The following is a 22374-nucleotide window of genomic DNA, read 5'->3' on the forward strand; positions in this document are numbered from 1 at the left end:
CCTCAGAGGTGCCCCAGGTGGGTTTCTGTCTGCATCATTCCCAGTCTCTCCTAATGGAAGGCAAAGCAGCCCAGAGCCCCTGGCGAAGACTGAAATGCCTCCACGGGTTTGGAGCCATCAGCACATCCAAACTCCTCTCCGTTTTTTTGGTTCCTGCAGAAGAGGAATTGTGTTTGTGGTCAGGAGCAGACTGCCCTGAGTTCCACCTTCACACCCCGCGGTCTGAACCCACCTTGTTCACTTTTCAGGGACTGGTTTAGGACAAAAATTGAAGCAGGAACCATCTTTTTGACCCCAAAACAGGATCAAGGCTCAGTGAAGGTCCAGCCACACCGCAGGTGTCTGAGGAACCTTCCACAAAGTTCTTGATGTGAAGTTCTGCCTGGAAGTGGCTCACAAACACCATTTCATTAAAAAAACTACGTGTTTTATATTAGAGCAGTTTGCCTGCAGAGCAGGGGAATTCCTCTCAAACTCTGCAATTTCTGCTCCTGGCCTCTTCACCCCTTTTTTTTTTTCCCCCTTCCATGATGTCATCACATCCCTAGATGGCTAAAAAAGACCATTTTTGGGTCTTTTAGGTGACATTTCTGCTACTCCTCTGCGCATTTTGACCATCTCCACTCAGCTCAGCAATGCGCATGGAGACCTCTGAAGATTTTTAGTGTGCCCATTTTAAAAACTACACATTGATTTATGAAAAAAGAAAAAAGAATTAAACATCAAGAGAAAAGCGAAGACTGCCTGAGCTGCAAAAACAACTTTATTAAACAAAATCCAAGCTGGAGGTGAAGGAAGATAAAATTTCCAGCACCAGAATCATCACAATCAAAGGTAAGTGAGCCTCAATTTGCCCTTAAAATGCTGTTTTTTGGAGAACAGTGCTGTTGTGGAGTGATTATAGGAGAGAGATGTCACCTGCAGTCTGTAACAGTTCTGAAACCCAACATAATTATTTCTATAAAAACAAAGGTAGTGACTTATGATGATTTTTTCTCCCCACTGTGGCTTTATTTGTTTTTTGTCCTTTTAAAACTATAAATTAAATTACTGCCCTTTTTGGCCAAAAAAAAAAAAAGAGAGATGGATGAGGTAAAAATGCATCCCAGTTCTGGATGGTGGCAGGATAACGGTTTAATCAGGTGCCAGAAATGGATCCCATAAATATTTTCACACTATAAGACTGAAATAAAGACAGGAAGAACCCAGCCATCCACGGTTTGCTCCTGGGATTTCTCTGCCTCTTTCTTGTCTCTTTCTGCTTTATTATTTAATGCCCATTTGTGGGTTAGCACTAAAAAAACAACTCCCTGCCACAATCCCTCTCCTCTGCTTGATAACACAGAAACCAGCAAAACCCCGTCCCCACCGTGAGGTGTGTGAGGATTGCCGAGGGAACACTCGAGTGGGATGGACATGGTGCTTCTCCTCCTTTCAGCAGCTCTGCTGCAAGGTGAGTCACAGGACAGTCCCCAGCCCCTGGGGGGAACAGGTAAAGCTGGAACTGGGGACGAGGCCGTGTTCTCCTGGCTGGTTCCTCCCCTGGACACCCAACACCTCCAGCTGCGGTGTGGAAACCAGTCTGAGCATCCCCCTGCCCAGAGAGCCACCAAACTGTGGTGAGAGCTGGGATTCTCCTCCCCTGGACACCCAACACCTCCAGCTGCGGTGTGGAAACCAGTCTGAGCATCCCCCTGCCCAGAGAGCCACCAAACTGTGGTGAGAGCTGGGATTCTCCTCCCCTGGACACCCAACACCTCCAGCTGCGGTGTGGAAACCAGTCTGAGCATCCCCCTGCCCAGCCCAAACCTGCCGAGATCTGTGGTGAGAGCTGGGAGGAGAATCCCAGCCGGGAGGAGAATCCCAGCTCTCCTGCAGCATCCACAGGGAGAAGGACGTCACCAGGTCAGGCAGAGTTTGCAAATGCCAAAGGTTTTTTGGGGTTTTTTTTTCCCATTAATTTCTGCCCTTCACCTTTAACTCCAAGGCTGGAGGAGTCTTGCAAGGGGCATTGAGGGTCTCCCCATCCGTGCCAGTGACACCAGGGGCACCCAGGGAGGGGGAACGCCACATCCAAAAGGGATTTTCTGAGCCAGGTGTCCCCTGGTGCCCCTCAGAACCAGAGCCCTGCCTGGAAGGAGCCGTGCTGGGCTTCTGCTGGCTGCCTGGGAGTGACCAAACCCCCGTTTCTGTCCCCACAGAGCCCGTGGGCAGCAGCCTGTTCGGCTCCAGGTTCTTGGCAGGAGGACTCGGGGGCTCCGTCACCCACCAGTGCTTCTACTCCCCCACGCCGGCCAACAGGCACGAGCGGAAATATTGGTGTAAAATAGCGCCGAACGGGGTCTGCTACACCGTCGTCTCCTCCAGCAGCTCCCCCGCCGGGGAGTACAGCGGTAGGGTGGCCCTGGGGGACGTCCCCCACAACGGCACCTTCAGGGTGACAATGACAGGCCTGAGGAGCAGCGACTCGGGCACCTACAGGTGTGGCATTGGCAGCACCAACCAAGGGCTCTACGTCAGCCTCAACCTCACTGTTCTGGCGGGTAAGAGGTTTTCTTATTTTTCTTGGCTCCTGGGAGAGGTTTGGGATCAGGTGCCTCTGAGCTTTTTCTGCTAGCCAGGTATTTGTAATTTCATATATATTTCTTTATAATTTATTTTATGTATATTATCTATTTATTTATATAATTCTATTTCATATATATAATTATATATATATATTTATCATTTTTCTGTTAGCCAGATATTTGTCATTTTGGGGGTGGAAAAGCACTCGGGTTTGGCTAAATCAGAAATGTGGAAGGAAATCCTCTCCTGCCTGTTGGAAACACAGGTTTGGAGATTCTGGGGAAGGGCACGGGGGAAATGTCTGAGTGAACGCGTTTTGGAGAAGTAAAGGAAACAGCTGATGGAGTTTCAGGGTGTGAACTGTGTGTGTGTGGATATTACAAGCTAAAAGATGAATATTTATTATCCTGGAGCAGAGCTCAGGAGCACGGCCTGATGTAACTGATAGATCCAGAAGGATTGGGGCAGGTTTGGGGTCTCTGTGTGCCGACAGTCCTGCCCATAGCTCATAGAGCCAGAAGGATTGGGGCAGGTTTGGGGTCTCTGTGTGCCGACAGTCCCTGCCCATAGCTCATAGAGCCAGAAGGATTGGGGCAGATTTGGGGTCTCTGTGTGCTGACAGTCCTGCCCATAGCTCATAGAACCAGAAGGATTGGGGCAGGTTTGGGGTCTCTGTGTGCCGACAGTCCCTGCCCATAGCTCATAGAGCCAGAAGGATTGGGGCAGATTTGGGGTCTCTGTGTGCCAACAGTCCCTGCCCATAACTCACAGAGCCAGAAGGATTGGGGCAGGTTTTGGGGTCTCTGTGTGCTGACAGTCCCTGCCCTGCTCTCTCCCCACAGGTGCCACGGTGTCAAGGCCAACCCAGCTGATCCGAGGGGAGCTCCACGGCTCTGTCACGGTCCTGTGCCCCTCTGGGGACACCCAAAGTGACCACAAGAGGTTCTGGTGCAAAGTGGGCAGAAGCATCTGCACTCTGGTGGTCAGCTCTGACGGCTTCGTGGGCAGGAGGTACCAAGGGCGGGTCGCTATCACCCCCCAGGACAGCTCTGGGGCTTTCAAAGTCCTGATGAACGACCTAAAGAAGGAGGATTCGGGGCTGTATGTGTGCGGGACACGGGGGCTGAGCGGCCAGCACAGCCCACAGGAGGTGGTTCTGCAGGTGGCCACAGGTAGGACAGGGCAGGGGGGGCTCAGTGCTGGCTGAGGGGTGTGAAATGCTCACTGTGTGCCCTCCCCTGCAGCCTCCGCCCGTCCCCGGAGACCCAAATTCCTCAGCGGCACCGTCGGGGGCTCCGTGTCCTTCCAGTGCCACCACGACCCCAAGGCAAGCTACGAGAAGAAATTCCTGTGCAGGTGGAAAGGAGGGAGCTGCCAGGTGCTGCTGGACCAGGAGGGGTTTGTGCTGGAGTCCCACCGAGGGCGGCTACAGATGTCCAGCGGCGACCCCGAGCACGGGAGCTACACGGTGCTGCTGAGGCAGCTGAGGGAGGAGGATGAAGGCTGGTACTGGTGTGGGGCCAGCAGCGGCCACTCGGAGCTCACGGCCTCCCTGAAGCTGCTCATCCACAGGGGTAGGTGGCGGCTGCTCCCCAAACCCCCCCACGGCCTGAGAAACAGCAGCTCTCCGTTTTCCTTTCATTATTAGCAATAACAGTGGTGTTGGAGGTTTTAAAGCTGAGCTCTCACTCTCAGCTTTAAAAATTTCAGAAAGAAATATTTTAATTTTTTTTTTTCCAAAGAAATTTACTAGGTCTGGATGATGTTATTGGTTGATTATGATGCAAACCCCCCAGGATGTGACATCCTGCTCCTGGCAGGTGCAGCACAGGGCCCTGAAGATAAGCTGGAGGTTGTTTTGCAGTTTGAGAAACTGCAGAGCATAAACAGATCCATGGAACTGTTCCTCTGGCAGAGGCAGAAAGAGTGGGGTAGGAGTAGGAATGTTGGCCAGGTATCCAGGTTTCCATCGGTGCTTTCTGCAGCACTCCAAGGAGAACAGGCATGCCTGAGTCTGGGGTTTTTTCACACAAAATGCGAAGTGTGTAAATCTTTGCTAAATCTGACAAACACCTCTGCCAAACAGCCTCAAAATCCTGTTCTCTGCAGGAACCTGCTCCTCCCGGGACCCAGGAACGACCACGGCACCAAATCCTGCTGCCCACAGCACAGCCAGGCACGGGAGCGTGGCAGAGGTGACAGGCACTGTCCCCAAGGGCGCCACCATGGGCACTGTCCCCAGGGGCGCCACCATGGGCTCTGTCACCCACGGCAGCCGCTCCCTGCTGCCCACTGTCACCTCTGTCACCTCCCCAGGTGAAACCTTTCAGGAGAGGTGAGTCCCCAGCCACATCCTTGCTGTTTCACACCCCAGTGTCTGCCCCACTCCCCGGGCTCCTGGGGGGGCTGTGCCCAGCTGAGAACACCCCCAGGAGCCCCGGGAAGGGGGAGAGGGCGGCCAGGTCACCTCATGTCTGCGCACACTTTGAGCTTGTCCCTGACCCTCCTGCGGAGCAGATGCCAGAGTCAACAGCCGTGCTCCTGCCTGTTTCCCTGGGCACAGGAGGGACACAGGACTTTGGGAAACGTGGCTGAGGCTTGAGCAACAGCCCTGGTGACAACCTGGGCACCCTTTCCCCGAGCCCTGCAGCAGCCAGGAGCCCAGGGGCAGTGCTGGGAGCTCGCTGCTCAGCCAGGAGGGAGCTTTGGGCAAGGTTCATCCAAAGGCTGGCAGCGTTCTGGCCAGGAATTATTCCGTGGTCCTTCTCCACACCAGTTCTTGTGTCTCTTCCTGGTGGATTTTTCCTGCTGTGCTCGCTGTGAGCAGCTCCCAGCTCTCCCCCAGCTTCGCCCCGACCACATCTCCCCGTCATCCTGGCAGAAAGAGGGAAGACACCTTCCAAAAACCTGAGGGTCGTGACCACTCGCCAACAGGATGAATTTGTGAATTTGCGTTGTGCAAACAGCTCCTTTTCCCTCTGGAGGGGCTAACCCAGCTGGCAGCGCAAACCCCACACGTGGAAATCGCTTCCTCAGAAGCCAAACTCCAGATCAAACGATTGGAGCTCTCCTTGACTCTGTTGACTTTTGTTTGATTCACTCAGAGTTTACAGCTCCTTGGTGCTCTTTAGTGTGAAAATAACCACCCGCACGAACACCAAAGGTGCCTCCAAACCGGATTTAATCCTGGTGGTTCATGTCCCCAGCTCCTCGGGGGAACCACGGCTGCTCCCAGTGGTGTTACCAGCTCTGCTTCTGCTGATTTGCATCACCATCGCCCTCCTCACCCTGGCCATAGTCAAGTTTCAACAGCAGGCAGGTAAATTGGCCAGGCAGCACCTTTTGGGGTTAGTTTTTTTTGGGGCAGTTTTGGGTTTTTCAGTGGTTGTGTTCCAAGGGCTTTGCCTGTGGTGTCCAAGGGCTGGAGTCTGACCCGTGGAATATTTCCATCTCCCAGACACGTGTCCGTCCTGCGGCCCCAGAACGTGGCCGGAGCTGCAAGCAAAGTCCTTGAGAAGTTGTTTGGTTTTGTTTTAAACGTGCTCAAAGGCAAAGCAAATGAAGGAAATGGAAACAGCCCTGCTGAAAGCAAGGCTGAGTTTTGGTGTGGAGAGGATTTGTGGCTCCGTGGGTGATGGAAAATCCTGGAGGGAGGGACCTGTGTGGTGTGGGTGGCTTCACTCTGGGCCAAATCCTGCTCATTCCGTAAAAAACTGACAAGGACAGACCCAAAAAATCCCTCCTGTTAACTGATTTGCAAAGATACGTGCATCTATCCGAATCCAGACCGTGTTATATCCACAGAAATAAATTTAGGGACAGAAAACCCTTCGGTGATGACCACGGTGAGGGGAAATACATCATTCACAAGAAGGAAACTGTGAAATAGTGGCCTCATTTGGTGTCTGGGATACTTAAGAGGTGCTGGTTGGTGTGCTTTGTTTTTAAGGAGAAGAAAGAAGGACCACGGGGAGCCTGGAGCCAGCTTTGGGCCGTGCTGGGCTGAGCCCTGGAAGGGAGGAAAGGATGGAGGAGACCCCGAGAGCAGGAGAGGAGCAGGAATTCCGGACGGGCTCTGGCAAATGTAGGTGGGTGTTGGCTGAAACTGGCACTGCAGGTGTCGTCTCCCCTTGACGAGAGAGAATGAACCGAATTTTAAGCGGGGAATTTGTGGCTTAGCAAGGAAAACACCTCCCCAGGAGAGGCGCCGGGTTTGCAGTCCAGGAATTACAACCCGCAGTCCAAAAATCACATTCTGCTGCCAAACTCTTGCCTTTACTACTTCCCAAGAAATGTTAAGCCATGGATTTCATAAGACTTGCATTAAATCCTACATGAAGTTTATATATTTATTGTAGGGCCGATTATCATTTTTGATTGCAAGCTGTAAAGCTGCTATCGCTCTTCCTGCCTCTTTCAGTAAATTCTGATTCCTTATCACCTTCCTCAGAATTACACAGAAGTAATTATTGTTCTCTGTGTTGTAACCATGTCATTCTTTTTCGTTCTGTTGTGCAGGACAATCTCTGGAATCCTTGGAAATATCAGGATGACCAGCCTCTATGTAAGAGTCTCAGATTGTTGATGCTTTTTAGAGAAGAGCTCCTGTAAAAATCATCCAAGGAAATATTTTAAAGTGTGTTTAACCTGTAGGAACTTGTGTCAGTGAGAAGGACTCCACCGGAAAAAAAAAAAATCAGTGGATTTGTGGCTCAGAAATTTGTGATTTCATGTTCTCTCTTCAATGCACTCAGAGCCAACAGGGGTCTTCTGGGATAAAATAATATAAAGAATAGAATAGAAATATTCTATATTTAATATAGAATAGAAAGAAAAATACACAGATATTAAGATAAGATATAAATATAAAGAATATAAAGGAAATATAAATGTAAATATTAGAATATAAATATAAATATAAATATAAATATAAATATAAATATAAATATAAATATAAATAATAGAAAGAAAACACTACACCTCCCCTAAAACCTTGAAAATAAACTGTAAATGTTCTGTGAAAAACTCCAAAAAGGGAGAATGAAACCCAGAAATTGTTTGTGCCTTTTCTCCCCAGGGGGCTAAGGCCTGGGATATTTCTCTTAACTGAGCAGGAGGTTGACTCCAGAACTCGGGTTTCTCCACTTTTCTGTTCTCAGAGCTCCTGAAAACCTCATTTAAAACACCAAGTTTGGCATAAACACCCATGAAACGACTTCTACAAATACCATGGGGAGGCAATGCCGGGTCACAGCTTCTCCTCTGTTCCATTGTTTTACAGTTACCCTGTGGGGAAAAATTACTTATCAAGGTGCCTGATGAAGACTTGACCCAGAACCTTCTGTGAAAACCCCTGGGTACCTGAGCTGGGAATTTTCTCTGTGGAAAGCCAAGCCCCCAACACCTCCCACTTCTCTCCTCAGAACCCAAATCCCCAAATCCCCAAATTACTGAGAGCTGAACCCCCACACTGCCCAAACTGCTCCGTGTTCTGCAGCAGAAACAATAAAATAACCTGAACCCAGCTCTTGGTGGGTTGTTTCCCGGAGGAAAAGGTAAAGCTGGGGAGGGAGGGAGGGGGAAGGATAAATCTCTGTGGCTTCAGGGCTGCTCATATCAGAGAATCACAGAGTGGTTTGGGTTGGAAAGGATCAGGCTGCTCAAAAAATAAGGATTTTACTGGTTTTTTTTTTTTAAAAACCCTGATCCATGGAGTGGTTTTCCAACACATAAACCACGTCTCGTTTCGGTTTCTCCGACACCCACATTCCCACGGGCTGTTTTTCCTTCAGCTCTCCTGCAGGGACATCCAGAGCTCCAGAACCAGCTCAAATTCAGCCCAAACACGGCCCAGCCCCGAGCAGCAGCGCTGGCTTCACACTCAGGTCGTGGTTCATGCTGCAATCTGCGCTCCCCAAATAAAAGCGATCCGAAGGTTGTTTGTTTTCTGGAGATGCCAAAACGTTTTGGAACCTGTGACTTGGCAGGGAAACGTTTCCTCGTGTGCTAAAGCAAGGAAATGCATTTCAAATATATTTGCATGAGGTGAGGGATTGTTTTTACTGGAAACCTTGAGGGCGAAAAGGGGGGTTTGGTTAAAAAAAAACCTGTTCATTCACCTGGATTAATTTTTCTCCCTGAGATGCACCAGCAGCTACAGGCTCCCATATTTCTGCCAGGTTTTCCTCTGCCCATGGCCATCCCATCTTCTCCTGCAAGGTCTTAAAACCACATTTCCACCCCTCTGCAGGATCCAGGGAGGCTGATCCTGAGGGATCCATGTCTGGGAGAGTGGGAGCTGCAGGAGAGCAAACACAGCTGTGTCCACTGTGGTCGAGCCAGCACAGCTCAGCGGCCACGAGGCAAAAAAAAATAAAATAATGCCAGAATTACCTGGGGAATGTTTGGGATGGTCAGGGAAGCAGCACTGGGGGGAAGCTTGCACGGGGTCAGGGTTTGTTCCCATCCAGGAGAGGTGCTGGTGGCTGTTCTCTCCGGCCAAGATCCCCACAAAGCGCAGCAACAGCCAGGAGCTCCTTCCTCACCCCAAGTGATCCTTCCTCACCCCAACAGCTCCTTCTTGCTCCTTCCACTGGATGGGAACTGGCCAGGCAGTAGCTGGGCAGCTGCTGGGCACTGACTGGACAGTGGCTGGACAGCGACTGGGCAGTGGATGGGCAGTGGATGGACACTGACTGGATACTGTCTGGACAGTGACTGGGCATTAGCTGGACAGTGGCTGGGCACTGTTCGGACATTGGCCGGACACTGTCTGTGCAGTGGCTGGGCATTAGCTGGACAGTGGCTGGGGACTGACTGGGCACTGGCCGGACACTGTCTGTGCAGTGACTGGGCATTAGCTGGACACTGGCTGGGGACTGACTGGGCACTGGCTGGGCACTGGCCGGACACTGGCCGGACACTGTCTGTGCAGTGGCTGGGCATTAGCTGGACATTGGCTGGGCACTGGGCAGACATTGGCCGGACACTGTCTGTGCAGTGGCTGGGCATTAGCTGGACAGTGGCTGGGCACTGTTCGGACATTGGCCGGACACTGTCTGTGCAGTGGCTGGGCATTAGCTGGACACTGGCTGGGGACTGACTGGGCACTGGCCGGACACTGTCTGTGCAGTGGCTGGGCATTAGCTGGACAGTGGCTGGGGACTGACTGGGCACTGGCCGGACACTGGCCGGACACTGTCTGTGCGGTGGCTGCCCGGCCCTCCTGTGGGCAGAGCTCACCTGGCAGCGCTGCTGGATGTTGTTCCTTTAAGGCACGACAGGTGGAAATGCAAGGCTAAAGGTGCCGGGAGTATTTAAAGCCGGCTGGCACTGCCACAGCCCTGTGGGGACCGGGACACAGGACACTCACAGCAGGTCCCCAGGAGTGCCAGGAGGAGCCTGGAGTGTAAGTAAAGCTGCTTTGGCATCTTTGGGAATGCACAGCCTTTTGTAGGGCGGTGCTGGGATGGGGAAGGGGAAGAACACGAATCCTGAGCCGCTTTTGGGGACCCTTCCTCACACAGGAGGGAAGGTTTGGAATCATTTCATTTTCAGAGCTCACTGGTGGGAGGCTGATTTCTGAAAGATGCATTAGGAGCAGGCTTATGGCAGTTATGGTTTCTTCTCCACAGCGGATTTTTAATATTTAATTTCTGAAAAAAAAAAACCCAGATTAACTATCATTACAATATTTGCATTGAGTTTTATCGCAGGAAATAAAAGTTAGCAAATATTACCATAGTAATCTAAATTTTGTGGCTCAGCCTGAGGTCATTACTGGCTTTTGAGCCCCAACAGGCAGATTTTGAAATTTTAGAAGAGAATTGCTGCAGTCGTGTCTTAAAGGAGCTGCTTTAGAAGTTCCCTGAGAAGTTTGTAGAGTTGCAGGAAGATAAATAGAACCTGAAGCTGAAATGAATGGGCTGGATGTGGTCTCCTAAAATTGAAATTAGAGGAGCCTGGCAGAGCCCTGTCCCACTCAGGGTGTCCCACACACCCAAATTCCTGCTCTGCAAAGGGAACATTCCTAGAGATTTAATACGTTGCTGAAGTACAAATAACCATCACCTAATTGCAATTGGTAATGAGCCCACACTGGCACCATCCATCCCTGCAGACTCTTGGGCCAGGGGATGTTCCTGCTCCCTCCAGGGAGAGGAGAATTAAACTAAAATAATTTAATAGTGCTGAAGTTGTTTCACTTTCCAGCCCAAGGAACAAATGAACCGTGAAGGTCTGATCTGAAAGGCAACAAGTGGGTGAGTGGAGGATCAGAAAGGAACATAAAATCAGGTCTCAGGTTAGTGTAGAGTGGATCCAACAGCTGAAAGGAGCATAGGACTGGGCCAGCAGCACAATCTCAGCTGGGATCTCAGTCGCCGCCATGAGCTGCCTGTTTATTCCATTTATTTCCTTTTCTGAAAGATGTTGCCCATGTATTTAACCGACACACACATTCTTAGTTCCGAGGGTCCCAAGCACTGCAGGCATTCATAAAACTTGCTGATTTTTTGCTAAATCCTGATAATCTTCAGCAAGCTCTCCCTAAGTGCTTCTGCTCAGTGCATCTCCAAACGAGCCCTTCCTATGAATTCTCTCAATATTGTAAAGGAGGCATCTGCTTGGAACTGGAAATGTTGATTTTCTGCACGTGTTTGGGTCAGCTCGATCTTTTATCTGGAAGCTGATTTCTCATTCTTAACCCCATGAAAACGGGGTGAGTTGGTGGCTTTTCCCCATCCCACTGCAGCAAATAAAACCCGAGGTCAAGGCAAGATCAGCAATGATGGGCAGCTGGAGATGTGAATGGTCCAGTCCTGTGCAGGATGAAATTGGTTGCTGTGCCCTTTTTCTGGGCACAGGAGGCTCCAGCACCTCCTCAGACCACAACCCTCTCTACAGCAATTTGCATCTGCACAGCTTCCCCAGGGGTCAAGAGGATTTGAGGGGGGAAATATCACCTAGATATAAAATATATAGAATATATGCAATATATCACCTCCATGCTATTGTTTCTCGACTATTTGGACAGCAGCAAACATTCCACAAAAAGCCAGAAGTGCTCCCAGGCTGGAGTGACAAATGTTCACCATTAAACTTTGGTGTTTTGTCAGTCCCATGGCACGGCCTTGACGCTGGTCGTTGTCAGGAGCAAAAGTTAATATCTAATGGGCTGGACTGGGCTGATTCCTGGCAATCCCTGCAGCTGGAATTCAGCAGGATTTGGGAATTGGGAATTGTTCCATACCCAGAGAGAGCTGCTGCTGCTGGCTCAGGTTTGCACAGGTGCTGGTCTCTTCCAAATCCTCATAAATCCGAAGATAATTCTCCCCAGGACTGGCAGACAGAATCCCAAAAGCACAACAGGAACGTGGATAAGTCTTGTGGTGGATGAGATTTGGAAGAGGCAGCCTGGCCAGAGAGCACTGCTGCCGGAAACCTGGAAAATATCAAAATTTAGGTAAAAAATAGCACTGGAGAGGAAAGTGATGGTCCCAGCCCAGCTCCAGAGGAGTGTCCTGGAAATGACCATCAGCCAGTTTTAAGGGTAAAAACACATCTATAAAGAGGGACTGGCTGAGGGGGGTCTGCCCTCCCCAGGGCTGCACACACAGCACTAAAATGTCCCGGTCACCCAGTGGAGCTGCAGTGGGGTTTGGAGCCCAGCACCAAACCAAAGCAGAGTGTTTTTCATTCTCAGGACCACATGAAAACAACAACAACAACAACAAAATCTGTCCTGAGTAGGAAAGCAAGAGAAAAGGTCGTTATGTTGCAATTTTTCCATTTACATTTTAAGAGCATCTGAGAAAACAGGGCTGGAGCCAGCTCAGGGCTGTGAGTGTTGGTGGTGCAAGAGCACTGGAACCACTGGTTTGGGCAGGCAGAGATCTTGGGAACCCTTCCAGAGCTGACAGAACAACGTGGGCTGCACCCCGAAAGAAGCCGAACTTTTTGAAGAAATCAGTAAAAACAGATTATTTCAACTTCTTTGCCAAAAACTGTGCAAGGCTGAACTGGGTCCTGCTTGCACCACGGGCAGGAGGGCAGTGAGGTGACCATCAGGAGCTGCTGTCAGCCGGGGGCAAACATCAAGGCCCTCTTTGTGCCACCTTGTTTGCTCTCTGCAGATTTTGTTATGTTTGCCTTGCTGGCTACTTCTGGGATGTGTTTGAAAGAGAATTTTTCATGCTCAGTGAGTTAATAATTAGCCACGGACAAGCGGCCATTGAGCAAGGAGAAATCACAATACAAGGAAGAGGCACAACAGAACACCTTTCATCTTAACAGGGAAATAAAAGCTTTTCTTCTTCTGCCGGGAATTACCCTCCATAAAATTGTGTCACTTGATGCCCTGAAATCAAATTCCTCTGTTTTTTTTTAATGAGGGTTTTCCTTGGCACCTCTCGTCAGCTGCTGTGGGTGCCTTCTACGAACTTGGAACGGGCAGGTGGATCAAGGGGTGTGCTCAGGAAACACACACAGAATCTGATTTTTGGAGGAGCAGAGCTGAGGTAAATCCCCACAGCTCGCTCAAAGCTGAGGGAAGAATTAAAAAGTGGAGGTGAGAACAGCACCCTTTTTCTCCTGTGTGTGTCCTTGGAGAGATCAGGGAAGCAAAGAGTCACTAAATACAGGCCTCAGTCAGGAATTCCGTGACAGAGGGAACATTGGGATGAGATCCACGGGTAGCCCCGCTCCCATGCAGCAACCCAGACAAAATCAGAAATATCAACTCCCTTTGTCCCATCCAATTCCTCAACAGGAGCAATTAAACCCCAAATTTCTCTCTCCTTCACGTAGCCACAACCCTCACATCCTCCAAGCACGAAGATTATTAGATGATTAACCTTTTGCAAACGTGATTGTTCAAGACTTTCCGCATCTTTTTGCAGGGAATGAGAGAAAAATGACGTTACTGGCCTTCGTCTTCCTGCTCGCCTTGCTCCCAGCTGGGTCTGCAAGAGGCAGACACCCCCCCAAGGCAGCCAGTGAGTGTCACCCCTGGGACACAGGTTTTGGGGTGGCCGAGGACCACAGGTGGCACCGGGAAAGGGAGAGGAGGGTTGGGGTGATGCCTTGGGAAGGCTGAGCTGGAGCTGAGACTGGACAGAGCTAAGAGAATAAAGTAGAGATTGATTAAAAGGCCTTTACGGTACACCTTGGGCAGGACAAGAGCCTGGCCAGGGCTGCACTCAAGGTGGACCCAAAATGGGCACAAAATGGGCACAAAATAGGCACAAAATGGGCACAAAATGGGCACAAAATGGATGGCCAGTCACGAGGTCTCACACTTTTATAAGTTTTGGTCCATTTGCATTTTGGGGTTTGATTGTCCAGTTACAGCTTCAAATTATGAAGTCCCGTCCTTCTTGTTCCTCCCTTCATTCCACCATTGTTTGTGTTTTGGGGCCTGAAAACTTGTCCCGGTTGTCCTTGGTGTCCATCAGGAAAAGGATTTGTTTTGTGTCCCTGCTCTGAGCAGAGCTGAGTGACGCTGACCGTGAGCTCAGAGCTGCAGCCCTGGGCAGCACAGAACCTGAAAAACACGAGAGCTGAATTTAAAACCTCCCACGGCCCGCGTGGTGCTCGGGGCACTCACACCCAGCCCGTTCTCCCCGCAGTCTCCAGCCCCGTGTTCGGCCCTCGGGAGGTGCAGGGCGTGCTGGGCGGCTCGGCCACCGTGAAATGCTTCTACCCGCCCACCCCCGTGAACAGACACGACAGGAAATACTGGTGCAGGCTGCAGGGCTCCAGGTGTGTCACCGTGGTGTCCTCGGACTACGTGGCTCCCGCCTACCAGGGCAGGATCTCCCTCAGCGACCACCCCGAGGCAGAAAACTTCCAGATCAACATCTCGGCGCTGGGGCTGGAGGACGCCGGCACCTTCCAGTGTGGCGTGGGGGTCAACGGCAGAGGCCTCTCCCACACGGTCACTGTCAGGATTGTTGAAGGTAATCTCCACTTTGGGGACTCCCTAAAATATCGTTTCCTTTGAGCTTTTTCCCCCTTCTCCCTTTTAAGCGATGGCCTGTGCGGTGCCTGAGAGCCGCGGGGGCTTTCAGGGGGTTCAATTTCTATCCCGTCCCTGTGCACAGACCCACGTGAGGCGGCTGAGCTCTTCTACGTGAAGCTCCGCAGCACCTGGACCGTGTCCTGCAGCTTTGGGCAGGAGACTGCCTCCATCAGGAAGTACCTGTGCAAGCAGGAGAAGGGAGGCTGCCGCAACATCGTGGACAGCCATCAGGACATCGATCCGGATTTCCAAGGGAGAGTTCTGCTGACTTTTGAGGAGCCTCCAGGCACCTTCAGCGTCACCGTGACTCAGATGGACTGGGAGGACACAGGCCTGTACTACTGTGGGGCCGGTGAATACGGGAAGGACGACAATTTGAAGGAGCTGGACGTGTTTGTCTACGAGGGTGAGCTGTTCCCCAGGTGTTTTCCTCTTCCTCTCTCCTTCTCTTCAGAAGCATCACCAGCAGTCTCACTTTATTTAGCAAGAACTTGAATTTCTCTTTGCTATTATCCTATTCTCTCATCCCCACACTTCTTTCTGTTCATTTAACCGCCTGTAATGCACTAAACCATCACTGAAATAAGGCTTGGATCCACACTTCACCTTCCCAGAAGTGGGTGACTCTGTTCCCCAGCCCAGAACTCCCGGAGACAAATTCCACCCCCTCAGTCTGAGGCAAGCAAGCTGCCTCTTCCAGCCCCCAGATCCTTAAATCTCGAGCTGACAGATGTAGATGGTCCCTCCAGCAAAGGGAGCAAAGCTTTGGAATCTCTGTCCACAAAGCCAACAGCACTCAGCGAATCTGGGGAAAAGCAAGGCCTGGGTGACCCTTTAGGATCAATTCCCACCAGTGCCAGGACAACCTCCTGATGTTTGCACCCCTGAGCTTTGCCTGGCCTTCCTTCAGCCACAGCAGCTTCGTCTGATCTGATGGCATCGATTTTCTTGGGAGGGACTCTTACAACCCCTCATTTCATTCTTCCCAACAGACAAAAACTTCCCTCAGTTAAAGACCAAGGTAATTGGAAAAACTGGAGGTTCAGCAACCTTCGAGTGCCTCTTCGATCCTCTAAAGAAATCCTCCACGAGGTTCTGGCGCAAGCTGAGGAAACAGGGAGGGTATGAGACCATCATAGACAGCACCGGGTTCGTCAAGTACGGCTACGATGGAAGAGTGGCCATGCTCGACAACCCCGAAAACAGAAGTGTCACCGTCATCCTGAACCAGCTGCAGCCCAAGGACGAGGGCTCTTACTGGTGCATGTCAAATGAGCTGAAGGAGCAGCAATCATCAACGGAACTGAAGGTGGTAGAAGGTAAGGGCCGTGCTCTGGCGGTTCTCTGGAGGTTCAGGACCACCCCAGGGGAGCAGTGTGGGTTTTTAGCAAGAGACGTGAGCTCCGAGCCTGGACTCACCCCAGCAGCTTCAAAACTGAGACAGAAAAGATTCAGCTTGGTGGGAGTGCGCTCACGGAAAATTCTCGTGAAGTATTTCTTAAGCCTTGCAGGAAAAGAACCATAAACAGCACCTTTAGTGTTAATTCAGCATTTTTAGTGTTAATTTAGCAACTCAAGGAGCCCCTTCCCTCCAAGCTCCATGCCCAGCAGCACCACTACTGCTGAGTGCCATCCCCACCCCTGAAAGGGAAAATCCTGAATTCCCCACCCCTGAAAGGGAAAATCCTGAATTCCCCACTCCTGAAAGGGAAAATCCTGAATTCCCCACCCACACTCCCTGCGCGGGAAATGGATTTGGAGGGAATCTTCAAAGCCTGACAGAAGGCTCACACAGTCTTGTGCATCCATTTGCAAACTCTGGGATAAAGTGTGCTGATTTAGAAAGGCCATGGGGTGGGACAGACATTGCCGAGGGAGGAATTGAACTAGAAACGAGTTTGAAATGATGATCTTGCAAATAGACTGGCTAGTTTAGAGACATAGAACTGTGAAAGATGTATTGCAGCAAGACCACGTAGGGTAAAATAATAAGTGGTTGGTGTTAAAAGTTTTAACAGCGTTGTGTAGCAAAAGCTAAGAGGATGAAAAGCATTTATAAGGTATTGTAGCAAAGAAATAGTTTAGCTTCTAATTCTGATAGAGTAAACTGTACCATCTGTACCTTCTCAGGAGAGTGAAAATAGAATAAAATCCTTTTAAATGCCTCTCAGGAGCCCCATCTCTAGGTCAGAAAGACGGTTTTTCCGACACCCTGCAGCCCTGATGTCCTGTCTGCCCCCACAGGAAAACCTGCCCTGACGGGAGACAAGAGAGTGGAGGCCCAGCCGGGCTCCCGGGTGGATTTAACCTGCTCCTACCCCTGCCAGTACTACTCCTACGAGAAATACTGGTGCAAGTGGAACTACACGGGCTGCCCCGTGCTGCCGGGGCAGCAGCAGGGTGTGCCGGGGCCGGCTGCCAGCTGTAACGCATCCTCCAGGACGGTCCAGCTCAGCTTCGACCCGCTCACCGAGGATGATGAGGGCTGGTACTGGTGCGGGGTGAAGCGCAACGGCGCCTTCGGGGAAACCATGGCCGTGCAGCTGCTGGTGAGCTCAGGTGAGCTCCAGGCAGGGCTTTTCCTGCTTTTCCCGGTGCCCACGGAGGGCTCTCCATCACCGCTAGGCTGCAGCAGCTCGAAGCAGAAGCGCTGTCGCCCCGCAGCCTCACGGCCGCGCTTTGCTCCGCGCGATTTGCCTTCGGTGTTTTCATTCGCTCCGTTTTGACATCCCCTGTCATAAAAAAAAAAACCCAGTGTAAAACTCGCCTCTTTCCACGCCACGGTTTTACTTTTAACCCCGTGCTGATGAATTGTTCTTATTTGACAGTGTTTCGTTTAGGCAGCATCTGGCTTGACCTTGCAGGTAAAGGACTGATCAAATTCAGAGCTCTTGCTCCAGGGAAGTTCTTATCCTAATAAAAAGGAAACCAGTAAGGAGCAGGAGAAGCTGACACCAACAGCACGGGGCTTAGTCTCAGCTTTGGTGGGATATTTTGGAATTTAAAACATTTTATGGGGGAGGAATATTGCTAGAAGCACAGAAAGAGTAGAGCCCTGGGGATGGGATATTTCCCCATCCCAAGGGGGTGATGGCCAAAGTCAAACTGTGGAACAGCCTCATTTCATTGCTCTTGCTGGGCAAGGAGCCAGGAGGAAAAGACAAGCAAGGATGCAAAAATTGATCTGGAAAATTAGAGGCAGAAGTTAGAAGTGCAAGCCTTTTTACTTGGAAATGCGAGCCTTTTTACTTAGAAATGCAAGACTTTTTACTTAGAAATGCGAGCCTTTTTACTTAGAAATGCAAGACTTTTTTCAAAAGGTCATAGGCAGAGAGACACTACTGGAAATTCCTGCAGTAAATTATTTGGTGTGAGAGCATTTCGGGTCTCCAACCCCCGTTTTGAAGAGCCTCTCATGGAAAGCCAAAACCCACGGCAGCTCCATGTCCACCAAACACATCCCAGTGGTTTTTGTGCCCAGTTCTCATTCTGCTGTTCTCTGACCACCCTCCTTCCCTGCGACACACAGGGAGCGATGCCAAGCACAGCCCGGAGCTCCTGGAGGTTGATTCCAGCCGTGAATCCGGAGCTGTTCCCCCAGGAGGAGCCTACAGCGACGCTGAGGTGCGGAGAGGAGCTGTCCCAGAAAGGTGGGTCCTCTCCATCCCCTGCCATTTGGCGTTTTTTGTGGGGTTTACACGAACCCGTTGTGTTTGTACACCCTGTGTGTGTTGTTTAGCAACATATAAAAAACCTTATCCCCAAAAGAGGTTTGGTCTAACTGTCAGAGAAGATAAAAAGTGACAGCAAAGGGCGAGATGACTCATAATTAATCTCCAATTCAAGAAAACAGTATCAGGAGGAAATTATTAGAGTAGAAAGCAACTATTTGAAAGTATTTCTGTTATTATCAGAGAATTTTCCTTCACGTATTTATGACCAAGCTGCTGATGGAGCTGTTTCAGCCCGACCTCAAGCCTGTGTTTTTGATTTGGGTTGTACTTTATTCTATGTGCTAGAATCCAGTTAACTGATTGAGTTGCACCGTGCTCACTCAGAATTACCATCCTCCCCAAATTTAGCCGGCTGGATTTTCACATGCAGCATTGAAAATCTCTCTCCCTCTGCTCCAGCTCTGAGGAAAGCCGTGGCTCCAACACTCTGGCCCTGGTGCTGGGCCCTCTGGCCGGCCTGATCCTGATCGTGGTGACAGCTTTTGCCATTGTCAAATACAGGCAGCTGAAGAGGTCTGGTGAGTCCCTGCCTCTCTGGGCTCTCAAGAAACTGCAGCAGCATTGAGTTAAAGCAACACCCAAGTGCTGGGCTGAGCTAATCCTGGTACCACTCCTGGACGGGCAGGAAGGTCCCTGATCCTCCTGTGACCCCATCCAGAGGTCTCCAAACCCCTGCTCCTCCTGTGACCCACTCAGAGAGCTCCAGCTCCCAGAGTGTCCAGGCTGGGACACGGCCCAGCCCTCCGTGGGCTTTGCCCGCTGTGTCACAGCTTCGCCTGGCACAGAGGGTTTGGGTCTTGATGCGCTTAATTAACGTTCTCCCACCCACCCTGAGCGAGACCTGAGGGATTTTCCTCCGCCCTCTCGCCAGACCTGGTGTCCGTGGGGAGCTACAGGACCAACATCAGCATGTCAGACTTTGAGAGCGTGAGGGACTTCAGTGCCAGCAACGGCGCCAAGGAGATCCAGGAGACCCCCGTGGGAGGGGACGGTGAGTGGCCGACCCCAGCCCGGCCCCGGAGTCAGGGGCAGCCTGAAATACCCCACAAAAGCCCCAGAAACAGCCACTGCCTCCTCCCCAACACCTTCCTTTCTCCTCCTGCAGAGTTCATCACCACCGTGGACGCTCAGGAAAGCGCTGCTGACACAACGAAGGCAAAAAGGGTAAGAGGAGGCAGGAGAGAGGCCACTGACCTGGGAGACGTGGCCACAGCCCTGCAGTCTGTCCCGAAGGGGCTGTCTCCTCCCCGGGGCTTTATTGACACCCATTTTACCTGGACCCAGCCCCCGGGGGTGGGTCTCAGCCCTGCCCTGACTCCCTGGTTTGGCAGAGACATTCTCAGCAGTCACTTTGCTTCAAGAAATAAACCCAGGCAGCCCCAGGCAGCGTCAGGAAGATTTGGTTTGTAGCAGAAATACGAATCACTGGGATAAGAGGATGGCTGGAAACCATCACATCCCACTTCTCAGTGGTTCAGAGGGCACGGGGGGGCTCTGCCAATGCAAGGGCTGAGATTGGCTGTGACCTCTGCCTTTCCCTAATTTCCTCTGCCTTTCCCTAATTTTCTCTGCCCTTCCCTAATTTCCTCTCCCTCCCCTGCCCTCGGGTAAGGTTGGGGCACCTTTTGGCAGTAGCTGCAGGTGCCAGAGTCTGTGTTTTCCAAAGTTCCCACTAGCAGGAGAGGTGTAGGTGATGTCAGTGCCAGGAGCTGATCTGGAGCAATCGGAGAAACTGCCAGGACACCAGTAAAGCTTTAGGACAGGGGGGCTGGATGCCAACACCCAGGGACACGCTTGCCAAGGGATCCCAAACCTAAAAGCTTTTGGGGTGTTCCCGGGATGGCGCTCACATCACATCGCTGGATTGTCCCACCCCTCCAGCGTTATCCTGGGATATCCACAAAGATTCCATCCCCTCATCCCCTGACTGTGCCCTCCTGTCCTTCCCAGAGCTCCAAGGAGGACGCTGAGCTCGCCTACTCCTCCTTCCTCGTCACCTCGGACAGCATCGCCCAGGGCGGCTCCGGAGGGGACAGCGCTGTCCCGGAGGTGTCCCCACCCCAGGACCGGGTCTGAGGGGAGGGGACAGCGCTGTCCCGGACTGTCCCCACCCCAGGACCGGGTCTGAGGGGAGGGGACAGCCCCTGGCTCTACCTTGAGGATCACAACGTCAGCAAGCAACACTGTTCATCGCTCCCACAATTCGCTGTAGCTTGAGCTTTTGGGGTTTTTTTTGCTAAAATTCAGCTTCAAGTGGTGATTCAGGAGGAATGGTTTGATGATAAAGGGGGTTGGGCTGGGAGTGCAGGTCTGAGTGAGGAGGTTGGGCTGTGCAACAGCAGGAACTCGAGTGGCTCATCCCACCAGCAGCCCCAGTTCCCACACTGGGCTCTCACAGGTCAGAAGAAGCATTGTAGATAAAAAAAAAAAAATTAAAAAAAAATTCCATTTTCTTTTAAAGACCCTTTAGAACAACATGTGATGCTCTTGATTCCTCCAAGCTTTCCCGACCTGAGGGCAGCACCAGCAGGCCAGACACGTCTGGAGTGTTTGTAGGCATGAGAAATAAAGAATCCCGTGGCTTTCGCAGACTGGGGAGCTCAGGGTCTGTGGGATATCACAGGAGATCCAGCCCAGAGGGGCACAGGAAGGGTGGGAAAAGCTGAATATTCCACAGCTAAAGCAGCGTGGGAAGCTGTAATGACCAAGAGCTGACAGTGGCAGGCTGGGTTAGCTGGCAGACACCGAGGATCACCAGGAATTACTCCTGAATCGTGGATTCCGCTGAGGATAAAACACAATAAATTCCTGAACTGGGCGCTTTCAGCGCTGGGATGAGCAGGGCAGCACGTCCCAGGATTCCCACGCCCACCTTGCACCTTCCTGCCAGCCCTCCAAGGGAGGTGAGGGCTCAATAGCCGCGTGCCCTCAGCAGCGGTGGGAAGGGGTTTGCATCTCGGGAAAGGCGTGGAAGGGCAGGGACAGCTCCGTGGAAGGGCCGGGACAGCTCCGTGGAAGGGCCGGGACAGCTCCCTGGAGGGGCCGGGACAGGTCGGCGCCCGCCCGGAGCAGCTGGAAGGGAGAGAATTCCTGACTCAGGTGCGACAGGAAAGGCGTGAGCCTGGAAAGCGTCCCCGGCGGGCAGCAGCGGCAGGAGAACGCGCGGGTTTGGAAATCTCCGAGAGGAGAAAACCCCTTTTGCTCTCCCTTTGGAAATCCTCTTCCTCCTGAGCCTTTCCCCGGCTCCGCTCCTCCCTCGCTGCCCGGGGAGCAGCCCGGGCGGGGCTGAGCTGCGGGAGAGGAGCAGGGGCTGACAGACGAGGGTGGGCTGAGCATCCTGCAGCCCTCCCGCACCCCTCGGCTGCCTGCTGTGCCCCCCACCGCTGTCACCTCCGGCTGGCATCTCCTTTTCCAAAAGGGAACAGCCCCGGGCTGCTGCAGTGGGGAGGGAAGTGTAAAATCCCTGGGTTAGGTGAAAACACTGAGCCAGACAGGGATTGAGGGGTGCAGCGCACAGGGAGTGATCCACGGCTGGGATGGACTGGGATTATTGTGACATCAGCCCAAAGTGTGGAATAAAACCCTCAGAACGTGATCCAGAGCCCACAGAGATCCATGAGGAGCTCAGCAAGAAGCCCCTGCTCCTTCCCCAGGAGGATTTCCTGCGGTCAGGGACGAGCTGTGGCACCTCTCTCCATCCCAGCAGCATTCCCAGGGGTTGTTCCTCAACAGGCAATCCTGGAATGTCCCAGACACCTTCCCAAAAGAGGGATGGAGCTGAGGAATCAGCCCTCCTGAGCGCTGCAGAGCATGGGGAGGTGTGCTCACCTGCTCGTGCCCTGACACCTGGACAAACCAAACCCCTGAGAAAGGCAATTAACAGGATCAAAGCCCTGAGCAGCTTTCCTCTGGCATAAGCAAATACCCGAGGGAGGGCAGGGAGCAGTCAGAGATCTTTCCTTGGAAAGTGAATCACCAGATGCCACCCAGTGTGACACGTGCCACAGGGAATTGCTGCTGCTGCCCCCCAGCTGGGATTTAGAGCACACAGTG

At 51.8% G+C, this 22374-nt stretch overlaps 2 protein-coding genes across 3 annotated transcripts; both read left to right on the forward strand.

The window, feature by feature from the left end:
- The first annotated feature begins 608 nt into the window (after window positions 1–608).
- Window positions 609–8092, forward strand: LOC136300980 (polymeric immunoglobulin receptor-like). 2 transcript variants are annotated; one of them, XM_066203749.1, is made up of 10 exons: window positions 609–834; window positions 1346–1453; window positions 2202–2543; window positions 3411–3740; window positions 3813–4142; window positions 4678–4903; window positions 5775–5887; window positions 6518–6656; window positions 7087–7132; window positions 7850–8092. In XM_066203749.1, the coding sequence occupies exons 2-10, from the start codon at window positions 1411–1413 to the stop codon at window positions 7913–7915; spliced, it is 1635 nt and encodes a 544-aa protein (XP_066059846.1). In that variant the 5' UTR covers window positions 609–834; window positions 1346–1410; the 3' UTR covers window positions 7916–8092. The 2 variants fall into 2 exon arrangements, with proteins under 2 accessions (XP_066059846.1, XP_066059847.1); XM_066203750.1 differs by having other exon boundaries at window positions 6518–6652; window positions 7850–7878.
- A 1764-nt stretch (window positions 8093–9856) lies between these two features.
- Window positions 9857–20910, forward strand: LOC136300979 (polymeric immunoglobulin receptor-like). Its single transcript, XM_066203748.1, has 11 exons — window positions 9857–9976; window positions 13467–13562; window positions 14196–14525; window positions 14670–14993; window positions 15580–15906; window positions 16832–17146; window positions 18117–18237; window positions 18721–18839; window positions 19193–19312; window positions 19427–19485; window positions 20272–20910. Exons 2-11 carry the CDS (start codon window positions 13481–13483, stop codon window positions 20395–20397), a joined length of 1923 nt encoding a protein of 640 aa, XP_066059845.1. The 5' UTR covers window positions 9857–9976; window positions 13467–13480; the 3' UTR covers window positions 20398–20910.
- Window positions 20911–22374: the final 1464 nt, after the last annotated feature.

The sequence above is a fragment of the Chamaea fasciata genome, unplaced genomic scaffold, assembly GCF_029207755.1.
Source record: "Chamaea fasciata isolate MVZ Bird 193981 ecotype frontalis unplaced genomic scaffold, bChaFas1.0.hap1 SCAF_25, whole genome shotgun sequence".
NCBI lineage: Eukaryota > Metazoa > Chordata > Aves > Passeriformes > Sylviidae > Chamaea > Chamaea fasciata.